At 41.1% G+C, this 27,816-nt stretch overlaps 4 protein-coding genes across 6 annotated transcripts in view; 2 read left to right on the forward strand and 2 right to left on the reverse strand.

Annotated features, from left to right (window-relative positions):
- Positions 1-817, reverse strand: part of ptbp3 (polypyrimidine tract binding protein 3) — a 60,621-nt gene extending 59,804 nt beyond the window's left edge. Inside the window, exon 1 of one of the 2 annotated variants that reach the window (XM_053644736.1) lies at positions 534-817. In XM_053644736.1, coding sequence (XP_053500711.1) covers positions 534-588 — 55 coding nt within the window. In that variant the 5' untranslated portion in view covers positions 589-817. The remainder of the gene's footprint in view (positions 1-533) is intronic. The other variant, XM_053644737.1, reaches the window with a different exon arrangement.
- A 1,675-nt stretch (positions 818-2,492) lies between these two features.
- On the forward strand, positions 2,493-9,954 carry hsdl2 (hydroxysteroid dehydrogenase like 2). The gene is made up of 11 exons (XM_053645354.1): positions 2,493-2,841; positions 3,395-3,558; positions 3,971-4,069; positions 4,155-4,269; positions 4,989-5,092; positions 5,169-5,267; positions 6,732-6,926; positions 7,038-7,109; positions 7,817-7,948; positions 8,056-8,184; positions 8,935-9,954. Exons 1-11 carry the CDS (start codon positions 2,825-2,827, stop codon positions 9,048-9,050), a joined length of 1,242 nt encoding a protein of 413 aa, XP_053501329.1. The 5' UTR covers positions 2,493-2,824; the 3' UTR covers positions 9,051-9,954.
- A 1,239-nt stretch (positions 9,955-11,193) lies between these two features.
- LOC128620391 (uncharacterized protein KIAA1958) lies at positions 11,194-24,393 on the forward strand. 2 transcript variants are annotated; one of them, XM_053645352.1, is made up of 5 exons: positions 11,194-11,380; positions 12,896-13,916; positions 20,735-20,902; positions 22,736-22,942; positions 23,507-24,393. In XM_053645352.1, exons 2-5 carry the CDS (start codon positions 12,911-12,913, stop codon positions 23,812-23,814), a joined length of 1,689 nt encoding a protein of 562 aa, XP_053501327.1. In that variant the 5' UTR covers positions 11,194-11,380; positions 12,896-12,910; the 3' UTR covers positions 23,815-24,393. The 2 variants fall into 2 exon arrangements, with proteins under 2 accessions (XP_053501327.1, XP_053501328.1); XM_053645353.1 differs by lacking the exons at positions 20,735-20,902; positions 22,736-22,942; positions 23,507-24,393 and adding exons at positions 16,473-16,583; positions 16,708-17,025; positions 18,413-20,725.
- An 87-nt stretch (positions 24,394-24,480) lies between these two features.
- Positions 24,481-26,684, reverse strand: inip (ints3 and nabp interacting protein). The gene is made up of 4 exons (XM_053645355.1): positions 26,332-26,684; positions 25,794-25,890; positions 25,140-25,227; positions 24,481-25,027 (listed from the first exon to the last, which is right to left on the reverse strand). The coding sequence occupies exons 1-4, from the start codon at positions 26,354-26,356 to the stop codon at positions 24,932-24,934; spliced, it is 306 nt and encodes a 101-aa protein (XP_053501330.1). The 5' UTR covers positions 26,357-26,684; the 3' UTR covers positions 24,481-24,931.
- Between the last annotated feature and the right edge of the window lie 1,132 nt (positions 26,685-27,816).

Here is a 27,816-nt window from a genome sequence, read left to right on the forward strand (position 1 = left end):
CTGATGCTGGAGGAGAGTTTTACATGTAGATTTGATCAGGGATTATATTCAGAGCAGCTCCACTTCCTCAAAGACAACTTTGCTGTTGTTACACCCAGAATCTCTCTCTCTCTCTCTCTCTCTCTCTCTCACACACACACACACACACACACACACACACACACACGCAACAAAATGTTACAAAACACTTCCGCTTTAGTCTTTATTCCGCCTTCCGGAATTATCCAAAGTGTTGAAATGTAAAGCTGTGAATCCTCAGGTCAGCTCCAGAACCCGAAAATAAGACAACAACAATAACAAAAACAACAACAGTTCCCAGATCAGAAGCGCGTTCAGCCCCTGTACCATTTCCGCTCAACACATCTCTCTGATTCTAATCTCATTTAATGCAATATTCTTTTAGAATACAGTACAATCAGGGATATTATGCTGTAATATAATGTGCAGCATGCAAAGCAAGGAGAAATCACCTAAAGGTCTGAGATTAAGAATGAAGGAGAATAAACAACACAAACACAACCTAACACACTTACCCATCCATCTCACAGCAGAGCAGCCTGAGGCGAGGAGAAACAGCAGTATGGACATGAGGAGGAGGACAAAAAGCTGCAGAATCAGAGCTGTGTGTGCTGTGTCCGGTCCAGTCTAGCTCCAGGTCCCGGTCCGGTCCAGGTCCACTCCCACAGACACACAATTTCACTCCGCTGTGAACACAAAGGCAGCAGCAGCGACACTTCCTGCTCCTGACGCTCAGCGCACTAATAACACTGGCATGCACGCGCACTACAAAATGGCCTCCTCCTCTCCACACTGACACACCTTTTTTTGGGGGGGGTAAGACTCACAAAACGCATGCACGGGTGTTTGTGAGGTTTATGGTTTATCAGTGATGAATAATAGCCATTATAATGCACTGAGAATAAAAATAATACACATAATAAAAATAAGAGGTAATAGAGGGTTTGCGTTAATGTTCATGACAAATGTGCGCGTGGGATACACACACACACTGATTAATTACTCTAATTAACCGAATGAGTCATTTCAAAGAACCGATTCCTTGTCATTCTGTGCTGTTAATGTGTGTGTGTGTGTGTGTGTGTGTATGTGTGTGTTCTGACATTTTAACTCTTCCATGTTTCAGGTGGTTTAAAAAAAAAAAAGGCCCATCTCTTTGTTCCTGCCCTGCCACCCTGTCACAGGACACAAAGCTGTTTTCAGTCTTTAGGAAACATGTGGGAACTTGTTGCACCAGTTGGTCCGGATTTACTGCGCACACACACACACACCATGATTAGGCTACATTGTTTAATATTCTAATGACTTGGATTATTAGTTTCAAACAAACAAAGTAAAAAGTACAAATGCACGGGTCACTGTTTTTATGCCAAATCTAATCTTTATATTAGTAACCTGAAAAGGGCTTAAATGTTCCAGAGCATTAAGAAGAGTAGGGTAACATACAGCGCCCTCTATCGACACGGGTTATACAACAACATCCAATAAAAGTCTAAAGAGGGAACTAGATAGATAGATAGATAGATAGATAGATATGTGAATAATTTGCATTCTGAACCTGCTGGGGTAAATATGATTTCATACTGACCTTTAGCGGTACATTGTGAGATATTCTCCACTATTCATTTAGACACAACAACGAAATGGATCAACTCCAGAAACAGCACACTATACAGTGTATAAGGTGTGGATAGATTTTCTTTTTTAATATAATACATGATATCTGAAATATTACCAAATTTCTAAATAACACATTATACTATTTGGCTTCTCACAACAATAGAAACAACAAGAATAAGAAATGATTATTGTTGTTGTTGTTGTTGTTGTTCAGCTTATCCATCCTGTGTTAAATGTGCAAAAACAAAACATTTGTTAGAGCCAGAGACATGAGGAGCTCAACAAACTGATAAAGAAGACTGGCTCTGTTCTGTGATGCCCCCTAGACAGTTTTGATGCAAACTATCATCCATGCTGGACAACACATCCCATCCCCTCCACTGGTCAAACAGCAGTACATCTTCAAGTATAAGACTCTGCTTCAGCTCTGCTGTAGCAAGGAACAGTACAGGAGGTCGTTCTTACCAACAAAAATCACCCTGTACGATAATTCATCACTGTGCCGGGACATTATTGTGCACTGGAGCCTGTTCCTAGAATAAGCTCATTGTACATGTATTACAGTTTTGCACTGGGTTGCATTATGCACTGATGCTACTCATCACATTATCCCACTTTATAACTGTACAATCTGTAGACGCTGTGTTGATCTCAGATACTTTGTTGCACATTTGTGGCTCTATACCTGCTCTTTTGCCCCATTCATTACATTTATCATTGTATCACCTTCCCTGGAGCTTATACTCCAGTATTACTGTAACCTATCATTAAATATTATTTGTATTAAATATAAATAAATATTGAAGAGGAGGAAGAAGACGTTTATCCAGCAGAGGGCGCTGGAGTTATCTCATCCAAAATATGGCGGAATGAAAATATTGTCAGGTTTGAACCTAAACCGTTTTAATAGTTTTTTTTTTCCCCCCAGTGAATTAATATTTCGGAAATGTATTCTAATAGGACAAAAACTAAACGATATATCGAGGGGGTTCTTTTCCGTACATCCGGGTTTTGGACCACCAACGAAGAAGCTGCACCGGAAGTAAAGTCGTGTACATAAATAATAAACTGTGCTAAAGGGCACGAGCGGCTGTGACCTGCGTCGGTTTATTAAGAGAACTTCACTGATTTCAGCGTTAATTCTGTTAGACTCTGAAAGCGGTGTGAGGAGCTGATAAAGTGCACAATGCTGCAGAACACAGGGTGAGTTCGGCCTGTAGATAACTAGATCAACTGAAACTCGTCTAAAGTTGACATGACTGCGCTGTACACTTTATTCACTTGACTGAAATCCGCTCAAGCAGCTGTTCCAGCTGTTCAAGGGTTTATCTTATAAAAAAAGTTGATCTTGTAGCTGTTAAATTGTCATTGAGTTCAAATGAGTTTATTAACAAACAGGTTTAATGTCTGATTCGAATAATGAATGTAATGCACGTGTTTAATAAACGCTTTAAACGCTTTCAGTATTAACACGTGACCTTTGTTCTAAATTGCATGCATGCGCAGGTGCAATGAAGTGCCAGTGACGTTTGTCCCACTTCTTCCCCATGCACGATTAAAAAATGTTCCTCCAGGCTTCTAGGTTTGTAAATGCAAATGTTTAGTTCTGCCTAGAACCTCTAAGAGAGCCATCAAGGTACTAGATAGAACCTAGTGTATGTTCTGAATAAAATAATGTGTTGTAAGATTTGTTTCTTTCTAATTTTCAAGTTTCTCTTCTCACCCCTCCTCCCCCCGGACCCGTGCACTGTTCCAGAAAGCTGTCCGGTTGCACCCTGTTCATCACCGGAGCGAGTCGAGGCATCGGTAAAGCCATCGCACTGAAAGCTGCCCGAGACGGTGCCAACGTAGTGATCGCAGCCAAAACTGCTGAGACGCACCCCAAACTGCCCGGAACCATCTACACAGCTGCTGAGGAGAGTAAGAACCTTTTAATCCAAACAGCGTGTCAGTCACGGTGATGTGGGTCGATCTGTCAAAGCAGTTTAAAATGTTTTTTTTACAATTTTACTGCACAGAATTTCTTCTGGTTTTTATAACAAACCAGTCAAGTTCTGAGAGCAACTGTGAGGGTGTGTAAACTTTAGCACATGCTCCGTTTTTGACGCTATGTTGCTCATCTTGTTAAATCCAGCAAATAACTAATAAACGGCGTTTTAAATCTGCAGAATTCTTTCATGGAAGCGTGTTCTCGTTTCGTTTACAAAATAATCCACACACGATTTTTCATGGGGGTGCCAAGACTTTTATTGTAAAAGTATCACGATTAGGGGTATTTATTAAACAGTGTTTTGGTGTAATGAGGCACTAACGGTGGTGTTTTATCTCCCAGTTGAAGCAGCAGGAGGAAAAGCTCTGCCGTGTATCGTGGATGTTCGTGATGAGAAGCAGGTCAGCGAGGCGGTGGAGAACGCCGTGAAGAAATTCGGAGGTGAGAGACGGACACAGAACTCTAACTCGAGGAGATGTTCTTTTCTTAATTTTTATTAAATGTTCTGTCATTGCCATGACTACAGGGATCGACATCGTGGTGAACAACGCCAGCGCCATTAACCTGACGGGAACACTGGACACGCCCATGAAGAAAGTGGACCTCATGTTGGGCATCAATCTGAGAGGAACGTATCTGACGTGAGTATAAACACTCTGTTTCATTGGCGTTCTTACATTTCATCTCTTGACTCCTTCTTTTGCGTTTTTAACCGTGTAACTTAAAAGAGAAACCCCAGCAGTGTTTGCTTAGCCCTTTTAGAGAAATTTCAACATTTATTTTCAACAGAAAAAGTCACAATGTTGACAAAGACGTGAGAAGGTCTGTTGTGTTTGTTGTTCGGTGAAGAATAGAAAGACAGAAAGCAGGATGGAAGTTTATACAAAAATGTGCTGTAATCAAAAAACTTCTGGCAGGACCTATTAGTCCGTTTATCAGAGTTAGAGTCAAAGTGACTCTGAATCAAGTGAAATTGATTCTTTTGATTCATTTGCTGTTTGGTTTGATCTGGTTTCACACTTTTGATCTGGTTTAATCTCCAAAAGACTCATTTAATTTCCTCCTGAACTCTACAGTGTGGTGTTAAAATGTTTAAACTCTATTCTATAGTTTTGAAAATAAAATAAAAACAATAGAGCATAGATAGTTGGGCCGATTTTTCTGATTCGGATATTTTTTTTTTTCTTCACCCCTAGTTTCTACCTTTAAAAATGGAAGTAAAATGTTCATGTTGCTGGTTTAAAGGCTTTAAAGTAGACTTTTATGTAAATTTATCTCATTTTATTTGCATAAGAAAAAGCTAAAGGACTGACCACCACGTTGTAGTGAGTTCTGTTCCGTGATTTTCACTCGTTTTCAGGTCTAAACTTTGCATCCCGCATCTGTTAAAGAGTAAAAACCCTCACATCCTCAACCTCAGTCCTCCTCTCAACCTCAATCCCATCTGGTTTAAGAACCACACAGGTAAGAACCTCACCTGGAGAACCCTAAGCTTTCATTTTTACATATTGTAACTGTGTGTGCGTGTGTCTGCGTACAGCTTACACCATGGCCAAATACGGCATGTCCATGTGTGTCCTCGGGATGGCTGAAGAATTCCGTGGATCTATCGCTGTTAATGCACTATGGCCTCGTACAGGTGAGTTGTTGTTGTTGTTGTCCTTTACAGGTGCATTGTCCCGGGACAGATGAGGATAGGTGAGTTGTTGTTGTCCTGTGCAGGTGCATTGTCCCGGGACAGATGAGGATAGGTGAGTTGTTGTTGTCCTGTGCAGGTGCATTGTCCCGGGACAGATGAGGATAGGTGAGTTGTTGTTGTCCTGTGCAGGTGCATTGTCCCGGGACAGATGAGGATAGGTGAGTTGTTGTTGTCCTGTGCAGGTGCATTGTCCCGGGACAGATGAGGATAGGTGAGTTGTTGTTGTCCTGTGCAGGTGCATTGTCCCGGGACAGATGAGGATAGGTGAGTTGTTGTTGTCCTGTGCAGGTGCATTGTCCCGGGACAGATGAGGATAGGTGAGTTGTTGTCCTGTGCAGGTGCATTGTCCCGGGACAGATGAGGATAGGTGAGTTGTTGTTGTCCTGTGCAGGTGCATTGTCCCGGGACAGATGAGGATAGGTGAGTTGTTGTTGTCCTGTGCAGGTGCATTGTCCCGGGACAGACGAGGATAGGTGAGTTGTTGTCCTGTGCAGGTGCATTGTCCCGGGACAGATGAGGATAGGTGAGTTGTTGTCCTGTGCAGGTGCATTGTCCCGGGACAGATGAGGATAGGTGAGTTGTTGTCCTGTGCAGGTGCATTGTCCCGGGACAGATGAGGATAGGTGAGTTGTTGTCCTGTGCAGGTGCATTGTCCCGGGACAGATGAGGATAGGTGAGTTGTTGTCCTGTGCAGGTGCATTGTCCCGGGACAGATGAGGATAGGTGAGTTGTTGTTGTCCTGTGCAGGTGCATTGTCCCGGGACAGACGAGGATAGGTGAGTTGTTGTCCTGTGCAGGTGCATTGTCCCGGGACAGATGAGGATAGGTGAGTTGTTGTCCTGTGCAGGTGCATTGTCCCGGGACAGATGAGGATAGGTGAGTTGTTGTTGTCCTGTGCAGGTGCATTGTCCCGGGACAGACGAGGATAGGTGAGTTGTTGTCCTGTGCAGGTGCATTGTCCCGGGACAGATGAGGATAGGTGAGTTGTTGTTGTCCTGTGCAGGTGCATTGTCCCGGGACAGACGAGGATAGGTGAGTTGTTGTCCTGTGCAGGTGCATTGTCCCGGGACAGATGAGGATAGGTGAGTTGTTGTCCTGTGCAGGTGCATTGTCCCGGGACAGATGAGGATAGGTGAGTTGTTGTCCTGTGCAGGTGCATTGTCCCGGGACAGATGAGGATAGGTGAGTTGTTGTTCTCTAGGCCAGATGAGTTATTCCTGGACCTTGTTATTCCATTGTCCCGGACCAGTGAGACAGTTATTTTCTGTCTGGGATAGGTGAGTGTTGACTCAGGACAGGTGAAATGTCTTTTCATGGCGAGTTGGCTCCGTCCCCGGACAGGTGAGTGTGTGCTGCAGTGTGCTTTATAAATCCTGCATCATGATTGTGTTTTCATGGTTAAAGCCATTCAGACTGCGGCGATGGAGATGCTCGGAGGATCAGGCGTGGCGAAACAGTGCAGGATGGTGGACATCATGGCCGACGCTGCCTACGCCATCCTCAGCAAACCCGTCAGCTACACAGGACACTTCATCATAGACGAGGACGTCCTCAAGAAGGAGGGCATTAAAGACTTTGACGTGTACGCGGTGCAGCCAGGTGGGCGTGGCACAGACGCAGCGACTAGTTTTAAAATCATTTTGTAAGGTGCTTGACATTGACATTGATTTATTTCATTCTTTTTTCTTTTTTTTCTTTTATTTCACTCAGGTCATCCACTGCTTCCTGACTTCTTCCTGGACGAAGATCCTGAGACACTGAAGAAGCAGCTGCAGGATCACGGTGCGCGTCTTTCATTTCTCCGGGGACACGCTTCAAATTTTGGAGCAAATTCAGCTTTTAGTTAAAATTTGTCTTTTCGATGGTAATTATAAAATAGAAAGTGATTAAAATGCTGTTTTCTCTCCTCAGCGCAGAGACATTCGAACACTGTGAGCAGATTAACAGTGAAAATGTCGGCCAGGTCATGGTTTCGACAGACACGTTAGACACACGAGTAGTAAAAGGACTATATTGAAAACGTATTGTGTTATGACTTATTTTCGTCTCAGAGGAACTCTGCATTATTCCTCTTCAGAGATGGGCAGGTCTCAGTGTGTGGGCGGAGCTAAAAACAGTGCAGATCACTGATTGGTCAAACCATGAAAATAATATTTATCATTATGAAACTGCCAATCGCTACACTCTGAGGAAAGTGCTATTTACCCTCTCACACTCAGATGCGCTCACACACACCCACCATTACCTAGTGTCAATGTGATTGACAGGTGAGAGAGACTATGCTCCTCCCACTCTGAGAGTACAGCCAGTTTTGCTCTGTTGGATCTTAGCCATGGATGGAATTTCCTGGAATTCATCGATAAAATAATAACCTAGCTGTGTGTTTGTACTTTTTCCTTTTAAAAGCCCTGGGGACACAAACTTTTGCTCTCAGCTAGTAAGTAGTCCTTTTTTTTTCCCCTCTCTCTCCCTGTCTCTGTGTATATCAGATGCCACTCCTGAAAAAACAAGTGCAGACGCTCCCTCCAGCCCCATCGCTGATATCTTTACTGTGATTAAAGGTGTGATCAGCCCCGAGTTGATCAAATCCACGCAGGGGGTCTACACATTCCAGCTGTCTGGTGCGTGTCCTCGCTCTTAATCCAAACTAGACACTCTGGATCACTAATCTAATCCCGTGCGCTCTAGGACAGATGCAGAAACGTGATCTGAAGCTCTGTTATTTTAGGAGAACACGCCGGAGTCTGGTATATCGACCTGAAGAACGGTGCAGGTGCAGCAGGCAGCGGAGAACCCGCAGCCAAGGCAGACGTGGAGATGAGTCTGAACAGTGAAGACTTCATCAAGATGTTCACAGGTGAGGGGCAACAATGCAAAATAAAATCAATAATATAGCTTCATGTCGCACCCTGATGATAAAATGCGTATTAAAGGAGATCATATGTCTAATCATAAAAACACAATAAACTTACATTCATCTCATAAAGCGACTCTTAATAGTTAAGCATTTTCCCAATCCAACAAAAGATTTTTCAAATAAAAAAATGTTTTTTGCATTTCATACATTTTAAAACATTCCATTATAATAATAATAATAATAATAATAATAATAATAATCAGAAATGTGATTATTAGTTTGTGCATAAACTCTAATGAAGTGTAAAGTTAGTGTTGAATATTAACCCCCAGATTAATATAAAATAATTAAAATCATAAATATAAAATAACAACAATAATTTATTATAATGTCAGCAGTTTTTATGATGATGGTTTCTAACCTGTGCACTTTTTTTTTTTAATTTTTTAAAAACTTTTTTTATGCATGCATGAAATAAAAATAATTGATTACAGTATTGATATTATTCAAATATTATTTCCCACTCACATCACATTAAAATAATTCATTAAAAGTTATAGAGTGCTAATAATTAATAAAATTTAAATATTAATTGAATAAAATGTATACATTAGACCCTTAAACATTAAACATATTTAAACATTTAAACATTAGACCCTTCACAGCCGCTAGCGAAGCTTAAAGAGACGTCTGTGTGAAATTACACGGTAATAAACAGTGAGTACGATGACGTGGTGCTCGTGTTCACAGGGAAATTAAAGCCCACGATGGCCTTCATGTCCGGGAAGCTGAAGATCAAAGGTGACATGTCTCTGGCCATCAAGATGGAGAAGATGATGGCGATGATGAACAAGTCCAAGCTGTAATCAGAAATGTTCTGGTCTGTTAAACCATCAGCTATTAAACCATTCTTATTTTCAAACGGCTTCGTCCTGTTTTCCTTTTTTTATAGATAATATAACAGTATGGGGGGGGGCGGAGGGGCAGATTAAAGAAGTCAGGCGGGTTAAATTGTCTGGTTTAATCCATTTATTTGTGATAATTATAAAATCTAATTGATTACATTTACAGCAAAAATGTTTTCATGGATTTTTATTACTTGAATTAGTTCAAGTAATAAAAACATATAAAATATTTGGGGGGGAGGGGGTAGCTGGTAATATCAGTTCATGAACACACACACACACACTACAATTTCATCATCACATCTTGCCATATGGCAACAATTACATTTTACCATAGAATACTCACAATATCTAAACTTGTGTAAATGACAAAAAAATGAAAGTTAACTTATCTCAGAGAGTGTTTTCATTTTAAGTAGTTTTGCCTAAATATTGAGAAATTAATGCAGTTTTGAGAGTCCTCAGAGGAAGCTTTCACCATGTCATGACCATGCTAGACCACTAGAGGGCACCTTGTTCGCCATGTAGAACTTCTTCTGTTGTCGCCCCTATTTCCTGTTGCAATCATGCTCACCTGTTTGTTATTTCCTGCTTGATTAGTGCTCTATTTAAGTTCCTTGGCTTTTTCTCCTTAGTTGCTGGTGCATTGCTTCATCAGGTCATGTTTGTGAGCTGTTGTTTTTTTTTATTTTTTTTTTTAATATTATTAACTATAAAAAAAAATTGTTACTGTTTGGTTTATGCACTGTTTGTTTATATTTAGTATTTACTAGTTTTGTTTTATGAGTTTCTGCTTGTCCTAGTGTTTTCTCTTCCTTGGGTGTGTTCCCTGTGTTTTGTCTATAATAAAGAAGTTCTGCATGTGCATCCGTCTCCCTGGACTCTCCCTCATGACGCAAGACATTGCATTTTCCTTTATGCCAAAGTTAAAGCCCCCTTTTTCCTTTAGTTTTGTATTATTGCCTATAAAAAAAAACTGGACATGAATGGTATGTTGCCATGCAGCATGTAGTAAAGGGTTAATCCAGTACACAGTGTGAGACTTTTATCCAAAACAATTTTTAACCTTCTTGAGCTTTGGAGTGGAGAGAAATAATACACTACCAATTTTACTCTGGAAAAGAGCAAAGCATAAATGTAGTGTGAATAAAATATTCCCGGAAGGGAGTGCAATATTATAATTACGATTATTGTCATCAAAAACATGACAAATGCATGTGAACATATATTTCAAGTGGGTGTTTATTGTCATTCCTCTCTATATCCAGTCGCTTGTATACATTGGAGCGAAGTGTCGTTTCTCCAGGACCATGGTGCAACACAACAGTACGCAAGACTATGCAAAGTACACACACACAACGGTCTGAGAAGAGCGCAGTACAAAGATACACAGAAGCTACGCTGGAAACTGTTTAGTATTTAATAAGTATAATGTTAATAACTGAATATAAAGGGGTCTGGTGTGCATGCTGGGGAAAAAAAAAACAATCAAAACCATGAAATAGAGTCTGTAATGGTTATAATGGGAATTGTATTGGTTTTAATGGAAACTGTAATGGTCGCTGTGGGTCTGTACTGGTCATTTGTTGCCTTCTATTAGTGGCATGTTATGTCTAGTGGATACCATTAAGGACCGGTAACGGTTAGCTGATGGTTTGTAATGGTATTTGTAGCGGAAAATATTAGAATTTCTGTGATGGTTTCTATTGTCTGTTCAGCAGGGGTAGTTTTGTGAAGTGCGGAGTGCAGTGCTATTGACTCCGTTATCTTTCTGTGTCCTAATTGGGCACATGAAACCGGTTACATCCCAAATCACTTCCTACTGGAGACATGTAGTGCACTACTTAGGGTGTAAAAGCCGTTCTGCATACAGCAAGTGTATAGGGAACAGGAAGCCGAATGCGGTGCAAACATTTTTATTATTTATTTATTTACTCGACGTATTTAATAAAACGTAAATATGCAAATGAAAATAACGACGTAATATCCTCTTACCATCCCTTTTATTAACCAAATAAGTGTTTTAAAAATGAATAATTAGATGAATGTCACGGCTATTCGCAACCGGAAGTGACGTTCAGTAAAAGTCTCATCCTGAAGAAAAGAGCTAAAGAATCCATTTTTGTTTGGGATAAAAACATCCGTCATATATATATGTATATATAGTTATATTTGAATTGAATAAGTGTTTAACCCGATGATGAGTAGGAATTAACTGGTGTTTGATATTGCAGAAGATTTAACATATCACCACATGTGAGCCCTGTCGCTGTTTAATCTCCTGTGTGAAGGTAAATATTTATTTTAGCGCTGATGCTAGCGCTCTTTGTTAAACCGTGTTAGCTAGCTAGCTTACCTGTCTAGCTAGCTGCCGTTACTCAGATCTTCTTGACTCTGTGTTTATATTGATAGACGGGTTTAATAGTCTTTATTTCGCGGACACACTGGAGATGGCTAGCTTAACTGTTGTTTGATTTAGCTGTATGATTAGCACTCTAGCTAAGCTGTCACCTGTGCGGTCAGGTAGAGCTAACCTTACAGTGTAGCCTCAGGTTTAAGATAAAGACACCGTTTTACTGTTAATGGTGTCACTTGAATCATTGCTGTCAGTGTCAGGTGAGATATTTATCCAAAATACAACGTTATGTGCAAAATAATTACGAAAAAATCAATGGCGTGAAGTTATAAACATGATCAAGCAAATCGATCAGGTTTTCATCTAATAAAACCGTGTCTATCTTAAACCTGACGGTGTTTTTCTGTCGTTCGCGAACGAATCGACTCGTTGAGTCGACTCGCATGTATGATATAGGAGCTGTATTTATATATGTTTTCTCTCTTTTTTTTGTTTCTAGCTGTAGGCAGGACTGTTACTCTTGCTGTAAATGTAAACAAAATGCTTCAACGGCACATTTGTAACGCCTTGCTGATTTAACAATTATTTCTATATTTTATAAAGTCAAGTAGTGTTATTAAAAGGTAAAGGAGGACTTTGTTAAACAGTTCAGTCATAGTTATGCAAAGAAGAACAATCACACGTCAAAATATCACTAATAATAATAATAATAATAATAATAATAAATGCAATGAGCCATTTGGGAGCTGAAAGAGTCGACTTGTATTGACCAGCTGAGTCAAATGATCTGACTCACTCAGTGAAAAGAGCCAGAATTCCCATCACTAGTGACCCACACTGTTCCTGGAGATCTACCTTCCTGAAGACTTTAGCTCCAACCATAATCATGCGTGTTTCCCTGCTCTAACACACACACACACACATTTACTTATGTCACACTAAACACATAGGAGAATTCAGGGGTTCTCTAGGACCAGGATTGAGAGACATTTTACTGAAGGACATATTTAGGAACTAATATTTATATTCATTTGGGAAATTAGTATAACGATGACGTTCGGGATCCTAATTAAACAGTATATTCCTGGAATAACTTCGTTTAAGATTCAGACACAAAACCCGTGCGGTTGATTGTGGGTTTTTTATTTATTTTAATGTCTAAAATCTTATTTGAATGTCTGACAGAGTCACGAGAGAAACACACTACCATAAAGTAAAGAAATTCTGAACAGTATTTAGACTTATTTGGTGGTTAGATGATGAATACAGTATTACTCAGCTTCTCACACACCATGCAAACTTCCGTTATGTGATGGGAAACAGGCACAGAGACTAGAGCAGGATAAGGACAGTTTTGTATTTATTTATATTTCGTATAATGCTGTGAAAGGTTTACATTATAGCAGCTTGTGATTTAATTAAGATTTAATGTGATTCTGAATGTTGTCAGGCGAGGACGCTGATCATGGGGGACTGCTTACACACCTCGGCTGACAGCTTGTCTAAACTGGTGAAATGGGCGCACAGTCACGGAACCATCTGCACGCTGATCCCGAGCTTGAAGCACTTGCTGACGGAGGGAGCTCACGGAAACCTGACGGCACTTTGGGGCTGCAGCGCCGGCCACGCCTACCACTGGCCCTTAACGTCCTCCTGTAAAACGGCCCACAAGGATCGGATGTGTTTTGAGCGAAGCGGCCGAGGGATCAGTTCCGAATCCCTGATGCAGGGAGCAGCGGCCATGCAGAGCAGCTCGACGCCGAGGTTCCTGAGCAGCGCGGCCAAAACGAGCAAAGGCGACTCGAACCAGACCCGAGACTCGTACGACTTCTCCAACTGCAGCGAGCCGTCCGAGATGGACGACAACGCCGAGGAGCACCTGTTCGACATCGTGTGCGAGTCCTCTGCCACCGATGAAGAAGGCGATTCCGAGCCCAGGGTCACGCCCAGAAAACGAAGCACTAAGGGCCCGAGCTCGGACGACTCCGCCGATCCAGGAGCAAAGAAAATCAAGCAAGAGCGAGCCGAAGACTATTACACGGTGGCTAACGCACAAGCACAAGCCGCCTCGGAGAGCGCTCCGTCGTGTAGCGTCTCCCAGTCACCCAAACCCACGTCTCAGATCAGACCTTCATCCAGATCTTCAGCACCACACAATCCACAGCTACTGGAGGACGGAGATCTGGTAGGTGTGTCCTCCTCACCGCTGGAGAGCTCCTCATCATCCGTGACCAAACACATGCACACGCCAATCGGTGGCTCTCAAAACAGAACGCACATGAACTCGCACGTGAACCCGGCGGCCAATCAGAGCACGGCATCTCTGAGCCAAGCAGGAAGGAGTGACATGGTGGAAGTGCTTCCTAACGGGGATTTCAGCCTGCCCTTCGAGGATCCTTCAGGTGTGGTGCACCCCGAAATGGACATTTTAGCAGCACACAGTCTCAGCGCAGAGCCCAAAGGTGACACAGGTAAATATATTTTATACTCTAGACAAGGTTTAATAGTTTTCACGTTCAATAACTCCTCACAAAGATCTCGTTGTCTTCTGAAGAAAGGTTCTGATATTTTAACCATGCAGCAGATATCTTAGGAAAACATAATGACACCATCTGAGTGATTCATCTGAGTGATTCATCTGAGGGATTATTTCAATGATTTATTTAACTGATTCATTTGCATGACCATTTGATTCATTTAAATGTTCAATTTAGGAATTCAGTGGTCATTTGAATGATTCCTTTGAATGGTTCATTTGAGTCACCATTTGATTCATTTAAATGTTCAATTTCTGGAATCGGTCGTTATATGAATGATTAATTTGACTGATTCATTTCAATGATTCATTTGAGTTGTTACTTGAGTGATTCATCTGAGTGATTATTTCAGTGATTTATTTAACAGATTCGTTTGAGTGACCATTTGATTCATTTAAATGTTCAATTTAGTGAAGCACTGGTTATTTGAATGATTCATTTGAGTCACCATTTTTCAAGTAATCCCATACTTTGCCAATGCATCCAGTGAATGTTTAAACAAACCGGTAATCACAACATGATTGGATGGTTTGATAGAATTTTAGTAAATGTAGTTGCTATGGGACACATTTCCATACTGTTTCCAAAGAAAACATTTGTACTCCAAACTCGAGTAGAGCTGAAGTCTACAGGCAGCTCTCGTGTTCATATTATTAAATATTTAAATGTAAAACAGAAATGTAAATCTGCCGGCGTTCCACAGGAACAGTGTCGGTGTTCAGATCAGACACACGTGAGAGAAAATCTTCCCAAAGCTGCTCTTCTGGACTTTTTGTCTTTTATGTGTAAATGACGCACATCGCAGCAGTACAGTAAAAACTAGTCCGGTTATTTTACACTCACACAACCACCTCAAGAAAAATAGTTCCAGCTCCGAAAGGAGTGAGTCGACACATTTACAGCTTCGTTACACTTTTCACTTCACTTTTTTAAAATTATAAATGTGTAGAGATGAACAAAATTTGAATGATTTTTTTTTATTGACTCCTTGACCCCGCCCTCGTTCCCAACCGTGTACACCAAGCTCCGCCCCCAGAACCTTGCATGGTTCAACTAAAGCAAGCATTACTGAGGACTCTCATGGCATCGAACTGCTTAAAGACAAGTTATAACACCGTAAACACACAAACTTCGTCTCGTACTGTTTCGTGAGAATGTAATTTTCTTCGTAACGACGTTTTACGCTCCGATTTCAGCCCGAGATGTGGGCAGAGGGATTAGTAGGTGATCTGCCAAAAATATCGTATCACGATAATTGAGGACGTTTCTATGATACACGATGCGTGTCACGATATATAATTTAACTAACAAACTATCTGCAAAACAGTAGCAAAATAAACAAAGAAAACATCGATACGTTTCTTTAACGCCTACAAAGATTAAGTTAAAAAAAAATTTGGTCAAATCAAAGGCATCCATTCAGTATCATTTTATTTGTAATTATTAAAAACGCTTAAAAAAATAATAATACATCACCGTACCAACGATATCTCAGAGACGTGTATGGCGTAATCATTTATCAGGACATCGATATTCTATCAGTGCATCGCCCAGCCCCAGTGATTAGTACGATTAATCGTGCAGCCCAGTGTGGTACAGATCGTTATGTTTATCTAGTGGTGTCATTACACAGCGATTCTGATTCTGGATTTTATTTTTCTAAAAAGATGCCATTAGTCTTAGGCATGCTCACGGATACACACGGTGAGGACGAAAGACATCAGGTTTTAACGCTAAAGAATGCCTCCTTGATTCCACGAGCGGAGACTCGAAAATCATCACTCAGTGTCATTCCAGTCAGTCGACTTGGCTCTTATTAAACTTACCCTCTCTGAAATAAAGGACTTCTTATTCCCCAAGACGCTCTGTGGACGTTTTATTTTTACTCCAGATGAAAAACGGACGGCTTCCTTTATAACGGCGAGATACGAGATAAGAAACGGTGAGTGGATTTTCGCGTCTTCCTAATCGAGTCTAAACCTTTCGCATGGATTTTTTTTTGAATTTGTGAAAGGTCTTGTGTGTTACGTGGGTAAAATATGATTGTGATGATGTTTACAGGTTGAACAGAAGACGGCGTAAACGTCCTGAATGCCTCTCAGGGTTAGTTGTGCAAGACTTTTGTTATATTTTTGTTGTACTTGCTGTGATCTTTAGCTTTTTGTATTTATAGGGAAAATAATTTGGATGAAGTTTTGCATAATTGCAAATAAAACGTTTCCAATTTCTTTGTTGAAAATGATTATTTATTTATTTTCTTTAAACTCTGTGTACACCTAAATACCCTAGTCCGCTATCTAACGTGTATTTGGTGCGAGTGCGCTGTAAGTGGAGTAATTGGATTAAACAAAAACTCCAAACAAACCTGTCTCATCTCACATGCACACGTTTCAGCAACACTGTTTACATATTTAAATTTCACGCAGTAATTGTGGTTAATGGAGCTGTAACTATAGTACCAGCTGAATTGAGTGTTAAACTTGATCGCAGGATGTCTGAACTCGGAGGAACCGTTCTGGCCGTCCACGTCGGAGCTCTGTCCGAACACCGAGGGTCATTCTGAAGAGAGAAAGCAGCTGGAGGAGTACATCACCAGCGTGGGTGAGAGTTATCTTCACTTTTTTTTAAATTGTAATTTAATTTGCAAAGTAAATTAACTATGTAAGACATTAAGAGGTGTCTACGTACCTGTTTATTTGATTATTATTATTATTTCATCGGACAGATCCCGTAACGTTACGGAACCTCCAAGCTGTCATCTCACGGGTTCTCCGGTTCCATGAGGAGACCCGCGTGCAGGTTCACAGTCCTCCTCGTCCCGGAGAGCAGGAACTGTTTCCTGGTTCCGGACTCTTCCTCCCTCCTTATAAACTGGCCTGTATTCACCAGGAGTCCCGTCAGGACAGCATGCGGCTCTTCCACCTGCTGTTCGAACACTTCTTCACCGAGGAGGACCTCATCGGAGCCGTGGCTTTCGGGAAAAGGGGCAAAGTACCGGACGGGAAAAAAATCCTGGACAGAAGAAAAGTTGATGGGATTATATGTAAGCGCTGTTAAGAGTTCTGGATTCTGATTGGTCCGGCAGGAGGTGTTGATGAATTTACTAGCAGCAGCAGCTCTGCAATAGTGCAGCTTCTTTTTTTATAAATGTATTGCGGTCTAATAATAATAATAATAATAATAATAATAATAATAATAATAATATGGGTTTGAACAAAACTGATTATTTAACTAAGAAACACCTCTAAATGTTTAAAAGCTGCTCTGGTAAACTTTCTTTATAGTTTTTTCCACAAGTCTTTACGTTCTTAGAGTTAACAATAAGAAGGGTGTTCAAACTTTTTTTCCCTTCGACATTATAAGTTCATCAGATCTAAAGTAACCCTGCATTAACTTTTGCAGAAATGTTTTATTTCTAAATAGTATTTTTAAATGCTGCAGCAGTTGTGTTTACTTTATTTCACGTCAAAAAAACAACAAAAGAAGTAGATCGGTGAGGGGTGTGTAAACTTTTGCATACAATTGTAACTCTAAATGGATAAAAAAGAGCTCTAGGAACTGATCAACTTCGTGGGTGGTGTGATGAAGCGGGGTTACTGTTCCCACTGCAACGTTGGTTATTTCCCCATAACAGCACGCCCTGTAGTGTTCTATTCCTCTTACTCCATTTTACCAACAATTACTATTTATTATTTATTAAGGGACATCATACTTTTTATCCCTTTATATTTACATCTAATGTTCATGAAATGAGTGAGTTCCTTTTGTCGGTTACGTTATAGCAGATATAAACACTCGTTCCCTCACCATCCCTCTCTTTATTCTCTCTCTTTACTCTCTCTCTTTATTCTCTCTCTCTTTATTCTCTCTCTTTATTCTCTCTCTCTTTATTCTCTCTCTCTTTACTCTCTCTCGTTACTCTCTCTCTTTATTCTCTATCTATTCTCTCTCTTTATTCTCTCTCTTTACTCTCTCTCTTTTCTCTCTCTCTATTCTCTCTCTCTTTATTCTCTCTCTATTCTCTCTTTATTCTCTCTCTTCATTCTCTCTCTCTCTTTACTCTCTCTCGTTACTCTCTCTCTTTATTCTCTATCTACTCTCTCTCTTTATTCTCTCTCTTTACTCTCTCTCTCTCTATTCTCTATCTATTCTCTCTTTATTCTCTCTCTCTCTTTATTCTCTATCTATTCTCTCTCTTTATTCTCTTTCTTTACTCTCTCTCTTTACTCTCATGAGCCGTTACTATAGAAACGATCAGGTATCAGAGCGAGAGCGTTAATATAAACCCGCGCTACTGTGAGAGCCGCTGTTCTAGAGAACTAATCCCCACCTCCTGACCAATCAGAAAGATAAAAATAGCTCATGAAGTATAGTTAATCAGATGGGAATGGTTTGTTTTTAGTAATGAAACGGTTTTGATTCCTTCACAGCGTACGTTCTGCGGTGTTCCACGCTGGATGGATGGACGCCGGTGGAATCGGCGAAGCTGAAGAAAGCGTGCATCAACAAGTGCAGACTGAGAATCGGACAGAGGAAGAAGTTAGCACAGGGGCCGTATCTGTTCCACAAGTCCGGCCCGTCGTACATCTGAGTTCTGGTGTTAGCGTGCTGTTATTGCTGATCACTCGTAAATGTACAGGAGTGAACCGTATTGGATTTCTGCTCTACGTCACTGACTTTCAGCCGTTTCGTTTATAAACATGCTTTAAATCCGCTTCATCATGCGTTTATTATATTAGTGATGCCTGTACGCGAAACAGAAACGTAGCAGTGCCGTCATCAAAATCTCCAATATCCAAAGTTCTGTCAGACAGCTCTGGAGAACGTCTGACGCTCATTTCCAGACGTCTGGGGAAAATTGACACTTAAAGGGATCGTTCTCACAAAATTTAATCCTCATGTCGTTCCAAAACTCTATGGCGTTCTTTCTTCTGTGGAAAGTAAAAGAAGCTATTTTGAGAAATGTCTGTGGGGTTTTTTGTCCATACGGTGGAAGTCCATGGGCACCAAAACGGTTTGGTTACCAACATTCTTCAAAATATCTTCTTTTGTGTTGCGCAGAAGAAAGAAGTGCGTACAGGTTTGGACCGACATGAGGCTGAGTAAACGGTAACAGAATTTTCATTTTTGGCTGAAGCGTCCCTTTAAGACTCGAGGTAAGGTCCTGTTGTCTTTCAGCGGTTCATTATTAACTGCAGTAAAGGCTGCTTTCACACGTCTGAACTTCTTCGTTATAGCTCAGGATATCTCACGAGCCGATGGTTGTAGGATCTATCTGGAGATTTCATCGTAACCAGCAGATGAACTGATTGGATTTCGGAATTGATCCAAAGGTCACAACGAGGTCAAATATGTGAAATAGATTTTCTCCAGCAGCTTCCTTATTGTGTTTTAATGGTATCTGAGCCGTACAAGAAGGACTGGTTTTGTGGTGGAGGCGTTCCCGTTCCATTCGGGACGTCGTACGTCTCGTCTCGTATTCGGTCGTTAGCAAGACTCGGTTTTCACCAGCACTCTGTCCTCCGTGTTTGTTTCTAACTTGGTCTTGGCTACTGAACGGGGAGGATGAAGGTTGACACGTGCTTCCTCTGAGACGTGAAGCCTCCAAACATCTTTTCGAACTGCTCCTCACGTAGCGTCACACACTTAGGGAAGCGCCGTCTGCCCTCTTCCACATACATGAACTCACAGATGCACATGATTGGCTACCGCCCCGCCCTGTGATTGACAGGGGAGAGAGAGTATGCCCCTCCCACTCAGAGAACGGATCATTTTGGACACGGGCGCACGTGACATTTCGGTAATCCCTGTTAAACGCGGAGGCGTCCTTTAAGTTACAGTGAAAACCAATGAAAGATCGTTTAACGTGGACCTTTTAAAGGAGTGGTGTTTATCACAGCAGCGTAGAGCGAAACCGTCTCAGACTTTACCTTTTCATAAACGTTTCTGTGTGAACCTTGTAGCATATTTCATCTTATATCATTATCTATAATAAACATTGGAATATTATTCATGGTGTAACTATATTTCAGATTTTCAGTGTCTATCCGATGTCTTATCTCGATTTGATTTGATTTGCACAGATCGTTATTCTTCAGATATCTTTTGGGTTTTGTAGCACTGTACAGAACTACAGGACTCACATCTGTGAAAGGTTGATCATACGTTTGCTTTTTTTTTTCCTTTAACGATCTTAATCATGTTATTGTTTATGATATCTAAAAGTGGCCTAGCTACAAGATTTGTGTAGATTTTATTTCCAGTGTGTGCTGCGTAGCCACATCAGATGATAGATGGTTAGAAGGTGTGTCGGTTACACTATTTTATATTCTCCTTCTTTACTTTTACCTGTACGTTACGAGGCCTAGACGGAAAAGGTAAAACTGTAGTGACCTGTAAGTACACGTGAACATTTCCCTCATAATAATTCGTGCAGTACAGAAACGAGTGGAGTGGAGTGGAGTCAGTGCTACGGTCTGTATTTATTTTTGATGTGTAAATAATCGGTTTTGATATTTGATGCATTGTCGGTGTTAGGATTTATTTTCTAACAAAATATTTTAATAAAAATCAGTGGAAAAATCAGGCTCGGATGTTTTGTGTGTTTACTCTGTAGCAGCTGTCCATTTGAAACTGGAAGGAGAATACATGCCATATGAAATAGTTTGTATTTTTTTTTTGAAGGTTAACGTTCTGTATAGATCTTTTGTTCAGATTTTTTCTGTGTGTGTGTGTGTGTGTGTGTGTGTCAGCGTATGAGATCGAGAGGCTGAAGGCTCTCCTGCAGGTGGAGAAGAATAAGAGCATGATGCTGGGAGAAACCATCAGCAGCCTGAAGCAGGATAAAGAGCTGCTGCAGCAGGAACTCACCAAGAAAGCTGAGCTCATCTGCGAGTTCCTCCAGGACCAGCTCCGACCAGGTACTCACCTGAAGGGTACACAAGTCCGTGCAAAAATAGATTTAAAAACAAAAAAACATTGTAGTTCAGTCATGATTGTTCTCCAAATCAAAATCATGATTAATCAGGAAATGTAAAATGATCAAAAGTATTATTTCACTCCATCAGTTCTATCAACATAAATATGTAAGAATATAACGGGGACAACATGGAATAGGACAACAGTATAAAATAATGGTGTAACTAGATAACAACTGAATGATGTAACAGGGTAACAGTGGAACATGGCAACAATGTGACAGCATAATGATGTATAGGGTAACAGTGGAACAGGTAGCACAGTAATGATGTACCTGTAGGGTACATGTAACAGGGCAAGAGGGTAACAGGGTGACAGGTTAAGAGGGTAATGATGCAACAGGGTAATGATGTAACAGGGCAAGAGGGTAACAGGGTGACAGGTTAAGAGGGTAATGACGTAACTGTAATGATGTAACAGGGTAACAGGTTAAGAGGGTAATGACGTAACAGTGTAATGATGTAACAGGGTAACAGGTTAAGAGGGTAATGACGTAACAGTGTAATGATGTAACAGTGTAACAGGTTAAGAGGGTAATGATGTAACAGTGTAATGATGTAACAGGGTAATGATGTAACAGGGTAATGATGTAACAGGGTAACAGGTTAAGAGGGTAATGATGTAACAGGGTAATGATGTAACAGGGTAATGATGTAACAGGGTAATGATGTAACAGGGTAACAGGTTAAGAGGGTAATGATGTAACAGGGTAATGATGTAACAGGTTAAGAGGGTAATGATGTAACAGGGTAATGATGTAACAGGTTAAGAGGGTAATGATGTAACAGGGTAATGATGTAACAGGGTAACAGGTTAAGAGGGTAATGATGTAACAGGGTAATGATGTAACAGTGTAACAGGTTAAGAGGGTAATGATGTAACAGGGTAATGATGTAACAGGGTAATGATGTAACAGGGTAATGATGTAACAGGGTAACAGGTTAAGAGGGTAATGATGTAACAGGGTAATGATGTAACAGGTTAAGAGGGTAATGATGTAACAGGGTAATGATGTAACAGGGTAACAGGTTAAGAGGGTAATGATGTAACAGTGTAATGATGTAACAGTGTAACAGGTTAAGAGGGTAATGATGTAACAGTGTAATGATGTAACAGGGTAATGATGTAACAGGGTAATGATGTAACAGGGTAACAGGTTAAGAGGGTAATGATGTAACAGGGTAATGATGTAACAGGTTAAGAGGGTAATGATGTAACAGGGTAATGATGTAACAGGGTAACAGGTTAAGAGGGTAATGATGTAACAGTGTAATGATGTAACAGGTTAAGAGGGTAATGATGTAACAGGGTAATGATGTAACAGGGTAACAGGTTAAGAGGGTAATGATGTAACAGTGTAATGATGTAACAGGGTAATGATGTAACAGTGTAACAGGTTAAGAGGGTAATGATGTAACAGGTTAAGAGGGTAATGATGTAACAGGGTAATGATGTAACAGTGTAACAGGTTAAGAGGGTAATGATGTAACAGTGTAATGATGTAACGATGTAACAGGTTAAGAGGGTAATGATGTAACCATGTAACTGTTCCTTAGTTACATAATGAAGTGTTAATCTTTTAACTTCTCCATTTTAAACACAGTAAAACTCCAGATAAAAGCGGTTAGAGTGTAATGAAGTTCCGATGTGTAGAAGGGGTCATGGAGGAGGAGGATGAAGAGAGAGGATGAGGATGATGATGATGAGGGTGGATGCAGTGTGTGTTAAGAAGTTTAAACCTCTGTAACCTGTGTTGCGTTTCGTGTCTTCGTCAGACAAGAGGCGAATTCATTCTTCCAGTCAGATGGAGGCAGGAAGTTCTCATCAGCTGATCAGCTCGTTTCCTGATGAAGGAGCTCCGTTCGAGTCTCCGGCGCTGTTTGACTCGTTTGAGGAGGTGGAGGTTCACCCGCTAGACCGACAGAGAACCATCAAGCTCTCCTCCAAGAGGAACCGGGACGGAGAGAACACGCGCGTCAGGAGTACGTGAGGCTTTAACAGTCCAAACGACGGGACGTGGGGGCAGACGCTCTGTTAGAGTAACCCTTTAATCCACACGTCTGAGAGAAGGAAACGTCACACTACTCAATTATAAACACCTTTCTTTACTCGTTCATTTATTCACTTGGTTACTTCGTTGTGTTTTTTCCTCCATATTTTGTTTTACTATATTTTACTCAGGACTACAGATACTTGTTTATTAACATTATACCTTCATGAGATTTTGATATAATCTTCTTTTTATTGACTTTTTTGTATTTTCGCTGCATTTTCCCGTGTTAAAGCTGTAATCCCCCAAATTATTTGTATTTATTATGAAGTTTTTGGGTTACTAAAAGCGTCTCGTTATTTCCACGTGTGTTTGTGTGACAGGAAGTTCAGTGTGTAGTGAAAAAAGACAACACCGTAATGTCTAAAATGTCACTTTCTGCATTCCGACAGCGAACGAGAGAGAAATAGTCGTGCAGTGTTGATGTTGAACTCCCGATGTGGAAATCTGCTCTGGATACGTTAAACTAACACGTGTTGTGGTCCGTTCCCCGCAGTGAAGAACGTGGTGGGCGTGATCGCGCGCTACATGACGGCTCTGCAGGAATTCCGCCGCAGCGTCTCCATGAAGGTGGCTTTCGACCGAGTGGGCGTGGACCGGAACACCATCTCCAGGACGGCGGCCATCGCGGAGCTGAGTCTGGCCGCGCCGGAGGTTTTCCACGCTCTGCCTCCGTGGGACGAGAAAGAGGAGACGCTGGCGCACTACGCCGTGAGGTGCAGGCAGGCCATGGACGAGAACATCAAGGCCAAGATTAAAGCCATGAAAGCCCGGGGAGAGCTTTTACCCATCGTCAGCAAATAAAACACTTTCCTCCGGGTCTCAGCGACACGCCGGAGATTTCAGAAGAGCACTAAAGTTCCTCGTGACTTATTATACACTCGACTCATTTTTAGTCTAATGTACGAATATTTACACTACAGTATCAGAGATGGTTAATGCTTTCTGTCTCGTATTAACTTTGTGCCAGATTATGGACCTGTGTTGACATCTCACACACACACACACACACACACACACACGGTTTAACATTTTCACTGCATGCTTATCCCCCACACACACTGATGTTCTATCCCACAGTGTTGACGAATCTCGATCACACACACACACACACACACGGTGCTTTCACAGTCATGCAATAAAATCACCTTCACGTCACATTCACTTTACTGCATTAAAGTATCGCGTTCGTTTTTAACGCTGAGGAACGTAGTTTTTTAGCGTGAACACTGACCCAGGTACGAACAAGAACCTTTAAAATGTGTTCCTGAGGGTCTCAGGCAACAACAAAAAAGCACAAACACCTCAACTGTATGAATATGCTAATTATAACCCCACCCCCACTCTACAAACTCCACCCCTTTCCTCTGGTGAGCCACTGGACATTTACATCAACACTCTGCTAACTTGCATATTCGATTCTGATTGGTTCTTATATTTTATGATGCAATGACACTTCTTGAAAAACTGTACATTTAAATTAAGGGTTTAATTACAATGAATTTAATTTAAAGAACAAATAAAACAGTCGCCTCGTTTTCAGACACAGATTTGTTTTGGTTGTTAGTTTAAATGGCGGACTAACGTGACCTCGAACACAGCCTTGTCTAAACTGATAAATAACTCAGGAACTACATTAAAGAAGGATCTGTAATTGAACAGAATTGTTTTTAAACAAAGGTTAATGTTACTGGAAACGGTTTAGAATCGAATCATGTCCGTTTCTTCCTGCGTATTTCACAGCAGGTCGACTTTTCTGTATCTGATATGAAATACAAAAACCGTAGAATCGGTGTGGAGCTCACGGAGATCTTCTGCGTTTAAAACCCGCCGACGTGGAGTTTAAATGGCGGGGGATTTTCTGTAGAAGGACAAACGTCTCTTTAAAGTGTCACTTGTTTTGTTGTGTTTTGTTCCAGCGTCACTCTGCCTCGAGTCGAGGCAACACGGGAAGGATCAGGTTTCCAAACGAGGAGTCTTGTGTGATGAAGAAGCCTGAAGAGTGAGCGTGCGCGTGCTGAAACGTTACAATCACAAAGTTTTTCAGATGCGTCGAATAAGTTCTTCTACACGAACAGAGGATTTTATCTTACGGCACTCAGTAAAACGCTTGATCTCCGAGTCGTTACCTGTAAAGCTGCTTTCTGCTGCGCGGCGATGTGCTGCTGCTCCGCGTGATCCCGAAATTCCTTCACCGGCGGTCTGGAAAGCGGAATACTGAGACACACACAAAAATCCCCTTAGGATCAAAATGCAGATTGAATCTAATATTTAATATTACACCACAGAGCTGCTGGATTCTGATTGGTCAGGAAGTATAGTTTTCTGTAAGGAGAGATGTGTTCATGTAACGTGTATGGAAGGAGTCTCCAGTGTCAGCGCAAACTGTTAAGTTTTCTGACATCTTCAGGACAGAGGAGTGTACGCTTCTTTACGGTTTCTCGGTAACAATCTCTTACTTTCTTTAAGAGTGAGAAACAGAGAGGCTGGTGAACATCTTGCACCATAATTCAGCACTGCAGATGTTGTGTGAATCAGGTGTTTATGACGAGGTAAGAGCGTGTGAGAGATCTAGTGTGGTTTGATTGTATTGTCTCTCCAAAACCAAGAGGAAAACAAGTCTCGAAGCAGCTCCAGGTGTCTCGGTCGAGTGGACGTGCAGATTATTGGAGAAAGTTAATGACTTTCAGAAAGGGGGGGTGTAAACTTTCCTCCATCTTCTTGTAAGGGTGTGTAAACTTTTGCACTCGCTGTAAAAGAAGACAGAAAGTGTAAACTGTCACCTGGCTCCTGGATTGTTCATGGACTGACTCTGGATCAGGCGTCTCTTCTCTTTATCCAACTCGGCCAAAATCGCCACTCGGTTTTTATTCGGAAATCCTGCAGGAGAGGAAAAGCTCAAGTTCACACTACACGAGAGGAAAGGCGAGGCAACAATAACAATAATAATCTGACCCAAAAAAAGAACACAGTGTTTAAATACTGAAATCTGTATTTTAAATAAATAAATAAATAAACAGTAAATAATAATAAAAGGTTATTGTTTTGGAGAGGTTAAAGCTTTATTCCTCCTAAAAAAGCGCTTAAAGTCAGCATTATAACGCTCTTACAGTTTATTAGATATTATTAGCGAGCTAAAATGATTATTATTAACATTGTTTTTGTCGCCCAAAGTGAATCAGATTCGGCTTCGAAAATTAAAATAAACATATAAACATTCAGTAAACTGATTTAAACACAGAAAGCTGTAAGGGTTAGCTCGTTAGCTAAACAACACGGATAAAACTTGTTTTCCGAACAGAACTCGGTGTTGATCGGTACCTTGTCCCGGCGGATTTGACGCCATCTTTAAATGTCCGTTAATTTATATTTCTTTAATTAATTTATAAATCGGTTAAAGTGAATAAATTAATTTAAAGATATCGAAATCATGCTTTGTTTTCAGGGCTGTGAGTTCTTCCTCATCTTCCGCAGTGTTTGTATCCCGGCGCTGCGCACTGCCACCTAGCGGACTGGAGGGTTTATAAACCACGTGCTATACATTCGACCACTCACTCCTACTGCCACCTTGTGGACAGGAGGGTTTATAAACGAGACCGTATTCTTTTATTTGGGCTGTAATTCTGATACTTTCTAAAATAATCCCTTCCTACACAACATCATCATCATCATCATCATAATCCACAAATCTGCCTCCTGCAGACTCTGAACAGGATACTAAATCAAATCATATATCAGATTCAGTGATATCATTAAATATCAGATCATCACCTTATGAGAATTATTTCATTCAGGGTGATAATTTGTGTAAAGAAATCAAAAGAAAACAGGAAGTGGGATAAATTACATAATTTGTTTATATATATATATATATATATATATATATATATATATATATATATATATATATATATACACACACACACACACACACACACACACACACACACACATTACTAAATTACTAATTAGTGAGTTACTAAAGTGTGTGATGATACATGATATATAACAGCTGACTTCTTTAATATTTCTGTTCTGTACGAGGCACTACATCAGGAGTCTCTAATCTTATCCACACCGACCCAGGTGTCGCTGCAGACTTTCATTCCAGGGCAAAAAGAGGCACACCTGGTAGTTAATTGGAGATTAAGGTGAATCGAGGAATCAGGTGTGGCTCGTGTTTGGTTGGAATAAAAGCCTGCAGCCACACCTGGGTCAGTGTGGATAAGATCAGAGATCCCTGTACTAATGGTTCAGGAGGAGGAGGTGGAGGAGGTGGAGGAGGAGGTGATGGTGATGGTGATGGTGATGGTGGTGGTGATGGTGGTGGTGATGGTGGTGGTGATGGTGGTGGTGATGGTGGTGGTGATGGTGGTGGTGGTGGTGGTGGTGGTGATGTAGATGCAGGACACTCTGAAGGACCTGGAGTTGGAAACTGAGCTGTAATTAAGAGTACCAGCCTGGGAGAAGGAGATGGAAGCTGAGGGGAAGAAGCTCGACCTGACTCCTCCTCCAGTGAAGTTCTGCTCTTTCTTCTGCAGCAGTCTCTGATGTCTCCAGTCCAGACCTCCCCGGTAAACCAGCCTGCTTCTTATCGTAGTGTCCATGTTGGTTTAGTTCCTGTGTTTAGGGAGTGTGGAGATGGTCTAAAGGTTTGTGGTGTGTTGCTGCAGTGTAAAAGGTCAGGGAAAGCACAGGAAGCATGCTGAGCTCTCCCTCTGGAACAGTGTTTAGAGTAGGAGGTTGTAAGGTGACTGTTTTTCAGCTCAGCCAGTCAGTGGTGTTTCCTTCACTCGGGGAAATATC

The sequence above is a fragment of the Ictalurus furcatus genome, chromosome 16 (genome assembly GCF_023375685.1).
Source record: "Ictalurus furcatus strain D&B chromosome 16, Billie_1.0, whole genome shotgun sequence".
In the NCBI taxonomy this organism is placed as follows: domain Eukaryota; kingdom Metazoa; phylum Chordata; class Actinopteri; order Siluriformes; family Ictaluridae; genus Ictalurus; species Ictalurus furcatus.